General features: G+C 36.2%; 1 protein-coding gene across 1 annotated transcript; it reads left to right on the top strand.

The window, feature by feature from the left end:
- On the top strand, positions 226-2,155 carry LOC107641059. The gene is made up of 2 exons (XM_016344569.1): positions 226-1,575; positions 1,679-2,155. The coding sequence occupies exons 1-2, from the start codon at positions 226-228 to the stop codon at positions 2,153-2,155; spliced, it is 1,827 nt and encodes a 608-aa protein (XP_016200055.1).

Here is a 6,694-nt window from a genome sequence, read left to right as displayed (position 1 = left end):
CTTTTCGTTTTTTGTTGTGTAGCAATGGGAGAATCAGAGTTCACAATAGAGCTCCATCACGGAGGAAAATTTATTGACAGGGGAGATGGACTATAATATTTAGGTGGGTTGGTTGTGGAAGACTTGCATTTTGAACTAGATAAATGGTCTTTGCAAGAGATAGTGAATTTGCTGAAGGGTCTAGGCTACAAGGGTTATGCGAAGCTATGGTGGAACAAACCTGGGATGGAGTTGAAGTTAGGTCTGAAAGAGTTGAAGTCAGATGGGGATGCTGTTAGAATGGCTAGGGCTTTAGTTACTGATTCTGTAAAGCATGGTATAGTGTACGCTGTTGATGGTTACAGAGAAGGTAATGGGGTTGAAATCACATCAATGGATCCAGATTATGTCCCAGATGAAGGCGAAGATAGTGGACTGATAGAAGTAGAAGTCGATGCTGAGTCAGAACCCTCAACTGAGGAGGATAGGTTTGATGACAGTGCTGATGATGGTGAACATGAGGATTACTTTGGGTTCGATGTAGAGGATGGTGTTGATGGTGGACAAGCAAATGCGTTTGGTGGGTTCAATAGCCCGCTAAATCAAGAAGCCACAACAGATAAGGGTGCTGAGGATAATGATGCTCCTGGAGAGATGGATGAAGAAATTGGAGACATTTCAGATGGTTATGAAACTGAAGACATGGATAGCTACGAGGGAGATTCTGATGACATGATTAAGAAAAAAAGGTTTCCTAAGTATGATGAGGCAGAAATATGTAGAGAGTATCAGTTTAGGGTTGGGTTGGAGTTCAAAACACTGTCCCAGTTTAAAGAGGCAATTAAGGAGCATGCCTTATTGAATGGGAGAGACGTTAGGTATAAGAAGAACGACAAGTTGAGGTGCAGAGTAGTGTGTAAGGGACAAAAAGGAAAGTGCAAGTGGATTTGCTTTGCAAGTAAGGTAGGAGGATCTGATTGTTTTAGGATAAAAACCTTGAAGGGCAAGCATACCTGTGGGAGAAGTTATACTGGTAGGCTTGCTTCTAGTGAGTGGATATCAAAAAAGATTGTGAACAACATTAGTCGTGGAGAAGATATGCGGCTGGCCACTATTATTCAAACAATTCAGGACAAGTATATGGCAAATGTTAGTGTTGGAAAGGCTTACTGGGCAAGGAGAAAGGCAAGGAAAGAAGTACATGGAAGGGCCATACTACAATATGCCAAATTGAGGGATTATTGTGCTGAGATTTTAAGGGCAAATCCGGGGTCCAAGCTTTGTATTGTTGTAGATAGGCCATCTTTAACTCACCAACCGCGTTTCATGAGGATGTACATGTGCCTTAATTCAGTGAAGCAGGGCTTCTTGGCTGGTTGTAGGCCGATCATAGGAGTGGACGGGTGTCACTTGAAAGGGGACCACGGTCAGCAGCTACTAGTTGCAGTAGGGAGGGATCCTAATGACAATTATTTTCCAATTGCGGTTGCAGCAGTGGAGGCGGAAACAAAGGACAGCTGGGGATGGTTCCTTGATCTGTTGCTGAATGATATCGGTGAATCAAGAAGATGGGTATTCATGTCGGATCAACAAAAGGTAAGGATAAACTGACTTATGATTGTAACTATTTCATTCTACTTACATTGTTTTTGTTGATTGAATCATGGTATATTGTACTCTGTTGTTTTTGTTGGTTTAGGGTTTGATGCAAGTTTTTGGTGAGATGGAACCTTCTATTGAGCATAGATTATGTTTAAGGCATCTCTATGCGAACTGTAAGAAGGCATATGGTGGAGGGACAGTTCTGAGGGATCTAATCCTAACCATTGCTAAGGCTACCTATGTGGAAGAGTGGGGACGAAGAATGAATCTGCTGAAGGAGAAAAATAGGGACTGTTATGATAAACTAATGGGAGTGGACCCAAAGTTGTGGACAAAGAGCCATTTCACGTTTATGGCAAAGAGTGATATGCTAATGAATAACATATCAGAGGCTTTCAATGGCAGGATTCTTGAGGCTAGAGACAAGCCCATTCTGACGATGTTTGAGTGGATCAGATGCTACTGGATGTCAAGATTTGCAGAAAAGAAGAAGAAGGCTGAGAAGTATGAAGGATCCATTCTGCCTAAACCAAAAAAGAGGTTGGATCTCATTGCAACAAGAAGTATGGAATGACAAGCTAGATGGGCAGGTGAGCTGAAGTTTGAGGTTCATCACAAAAATAGGATTATCATGGAAATGTTTGTGGTGGATCTGTTAGCTGGTACTTGCAGCTGTCGATTTTGGGGTTTGAGTGGTATGCCATGCCCACATGCATGCAGTGCCATCTTTGAAAAGGGTGATAATCCTGAAGAGTATTGCAGCAATTACTATAGTCCAGCAGCATACCTTGCAACATATGGAAAATCAATTGCTCCAATTAATAGAGAGAACATGTGGCCGAAAGTGAACTGTGATACCATCATACCCCCAGTTTTCAGGGTTAAACCTGGTCGGCCAAGAATGGTACGGATTAGAGAACCAGATGAAAATAGATCTCAAACGAAGTACAGAAGGACGGGTACCTCTGTGACTTGCAGCAATTGCGGCCAGTATGGACACAACAGGAGGCACTGCCCAAATCCTATTGTCTCAGGTACATCTTATTTTGTTGTTGTTTTATAATTGTTGGTTGCACCAGTAGCTTTCTGTGATGTTCCGTTGATTCGATTGAACTTGCATCAGCTCCTGAACCAGCTGCTGCTGCATCTGATGTTGCAACTGACTCAGCTGCACCTGGGAATAATGCACATGATTCTGGATCTGCTGCAAGGGGGAGAGGCAGAGGAAGGGGTGCGGGACTGGGTAGAGGAAGGGGCAAAGGAAGAGGAACTGTTGTCACAGGTAATTCATGGATTTGTTGCTACATACTAGAAGGTTGATATTTTTGTTATTAGGAAATGAGTTAACTATTATACTTTTGTTCCATCAGCCTCTGCACTAACTACTGTTGCTGCTGAATCTGCTGCTACGAATGGGACTGCTGCTGCTGGATCTGCTGCAAGGGGGAGAGGCAGAGGGAGGGGTGTGGGACTTAGTAGAAGAAAAGCAACTAGTATCACAGGTATAACTATAATTTGCTATTTCATAATCCATTGTTAAAAGTATTTACTGGTGTAATGATTTAAAAATTTGGTTATTGTTGCATCAGCCCCTACACCAAATACTCTTGCTGCTGAATTTGGATCTGCAACTGTGTTATCCCTTACTGGATCTGGTTCTGCAAACGACTCACCCCTTGCTGGATCTGGTTCACCTGATACTGGAGCTGCTTCAAATCCTCTTCATACACCAGCAACTCAACCAACTCCCTTCATTGAACCACTCATTCACCAAAGGATTACAAAACAAAAAAACAACATCATCTGCATCTTGCTCTGCTTCTTCATGTTTTCTTCCAACTTTCGAAGTTCCTCCTGGACCGAATTCAGCTCTACACAGATTCTTCCAACACAGTCATCAACTTCTCCAATCTCCACCTTTAACCTCTCCGTGTCAACACTAAGTCTATCAACCCTCCTTTCTTGTGCATTTTCACCCCTAATTTCACCCTCTACTCGACCAGAGTGATACTATGAAGACAATAAGCAAACATCGCCAACCTTCTTTTCTTCATCAACCCATTCAAAAAATTTGCATCTTCTACTTGGACAAGACATAAACCTTCTATTTAGATTCTTGGGTGTATTAGAACTTTTCAGAATCAGAGAGTCTCCACAGAAGCAACGACTCCTCCTCTCCTTCTGCTTCAACCACTCACCTTTCACATCATCTTCATTATCAATCCACTCAAAAAAACTGCACCTTGGCACTCGTCCACAAGCTACATACCTCCTTTCATGGCTGGCCACTTCAGAAGAAGACAGAACAACAACTGCCTCCCCACAATAACACAAATGTCTTCTCTTGTTGAGACTTCTTGAACTCGAAATTCTCGAAGAACGTTTGGCTGGAATCCATGCAAGGTCAGAAAATTTCAGCAACAAATAAGAAGAAAGGGAGAAGAGGAGAACGACGAACAGAATAGGGTTCTGGAGTTTTAGGAGGAGGACAAGGATTATGTAGTATTATAAACATGGGTATTTTGGTAAATTTAACACAGGTCAATATTTTACTTAACGTTGACTGCTAATAGGGACCCAATTAAAACAAAAAAATGGTATAGGGACTCAATTAAAAGGAAAATGCACCAAGAGACATGTAATAATCAACTAGTTGAGAAGGATTGAGCTACGTAGAGCTTAAACTATATATATAGCAGATAATACTCCATTTTTTGTTAGTAATAGAATCGGTTATTCTGTTCTGTTCTGTTATATTCTGTTTGTATTAACATTCATTTAGTCAGTGAGCACTATATAGTATATACATTTTAGGTCCTTCTCTGTGTTGTAACTTAGCTTTTCATAATTCAATCATACACACTACTTGACATCTTATTCATCTCCTACACAAACTCTATTAGCCTTCTTAAAGTTGGGCAAAAAAGAAAAAAGAAATTATATCCTACGTACATTAATTTTTCTTTTTGACATAAATCAAGTATTGTCACTCTGGAAGAGCTGTATATTAAAATTTCAGGTCACTATCCGAGTTGAGCTTTAAAAATTCTGCCGTCAATAAAATTTAATTTCAGAATCAGTAGCTATACATTGATAAATGCATATCCCCAAGTTATTAGAATATATAGACTTGATTGTAGCTAGGTTGGTCACAGTTTGGCTCCTATAATAAACTTGACTCAAGGGATTCGTGCTGATTAAAATGTGCAGCAACAATTATATATAGGCTGACCAAGATAGATAGATTAGGAATAAGACTAATATATATATATCACTATCCTCAGCAAGATATATGATGAATTAATTAATACACGTACATTCTTTTTGGTTAATTTAGGTAAATAAATTGGTTGAAAATCAATTCTACATGAATATTTTGATTGAAAAATATATACATTTGTGTCCTCTTTTCTAATTTGTTGTTGATGCAGTAAACTCAAAACTTACATGTAAATCATTGCAAGTGTCTAATAATTTACTATGACGGTGTATATGAAGTTAAACTCTTATTAGATACAAACTAGTAAGACAAAAATAAATCATCATTGATCTAACGATTTAGTAAGTTATATTAGTTACTTACGACAATAATTACGGCATAGCGCAATTTATGAGACACTCCTCTTACACTTGTATGGATATATAATTGGACTATAAATATTAAATGCATGCCAATTTAGATCGATTTATATAGCAAATTTAATATAATTTTGTTACAATTTGCATAGTATTGTGTCTATATCGATTTGGATTTATTTTATAAACTAATTTCATTAAAATTATTGTGATTCGAATTAAATAGATTTATATTAAATTCAAATTCTAAATTTTTTTTTTTAAATTTGGATGAGCTACTTAATTTAAATAAATTTAAAAATTTAAATCGAATATAAAACTATTTGATTTAAATCATAGTACTACTTTGAATTGAATTGGTTTAAAAAAATTAATTCAAAAATAGATACTAGTGCGATCTTTTAAATAAAATTGAATTAGAATAAAAAACAAAAATCAAATCAATACCATTCAAATTATAATAAAATATATATCAATTTTACCATTTAAATCAATTTAAACTAGTATATATGAATTTATAGGCTAATAATCCATACTAAATAGAGAGAATTTCACGAATTTGACGCTAATGTTAAAACTAGTGATATAATTTACAATTGAAGATTTTGGTTTAGTGATTAAAAGATTTCTATATGAATAAAAAGTTCTTGGTTCATCACTCGTTCATTTATATAACATATATAGGATTCGCAGATTAACTTGTTCCGCACTTAATCCTATCCACTCTATTCACACCACATATTAATTCGCTCTGTGCTCAATGTTACTCACTCTATCTGTAGCAGATTGGGTTGGCAACCTTATCCAACCGGATTAGATAGATCTGCAGATCAACTCGTTCTGCACTCAATTCTATTCGCTCTATTTACAGCGGATTGAATTGACAATCCTACTCAATCTAATTAGATAGAATTAAATATTTGTGGTTAAACTACAAACTAGCATACTAAGATCAAGAAGTGATCTTGCATGGCAGTTAGTAACAAAAAGTAATAACAACCTAACTTACTCCTAAATAATCCTAACAGGCCATAAAAGCATAATAATCTTAATTAATTTTTTCTATTTAATAATATATATTGTTTATAAGTAAGCATTAAGTTTCAACAAGCAACGCGAAAACTGAAGCAGATATTACAAATAGATTTTTTTTTTTATTAAAAGTATTAAAAGAAAAGCTATCCTTGCCTTAAATATAATATACTGTTTGGCTATTACAGAAAAAAAAAATTATCCTATGATAATCTAATTAATTAGCTGTGGTTAGTTTATTAATTTGATTTTAAATAGAAAATTCTTAAAGCTTTCAAGCTTAATTAACTACTGTACTAGCCTTAATTTATTTGTTTATTAGCATCAACAATAAATTAAAATTAGTTCTTACTATATATATGTGTAAGGGAGTTATATATAAAACATAACATGTTCTGCACATAATTAGTAAATAATATTCTTTATCTGATCATTAGCAAAATAATATTAAATTTTGATATTTTACGAAAGCTCAATAATTGTTATATTATTAATATATAAGGTT

Source organism: Arachis ipaensis, chromosome B05 (genome assembly GCF_000816755.2).
Source record: "Arachis ipaensis cultivar K30076 chromosome B05, Araip1.1, whole genome shotgun sequence".
NCBI classification, from domain to species: domain Eukaryota; kingdom Viridiplantae; phylum Streptophyta; class Magnoliopsida; order Fabales; family Fabaceae; genus Arachis; species Arachis ipaensis.
This window is presented reverse-complemented; position numbering and strand designations above follow the sequence as displayed.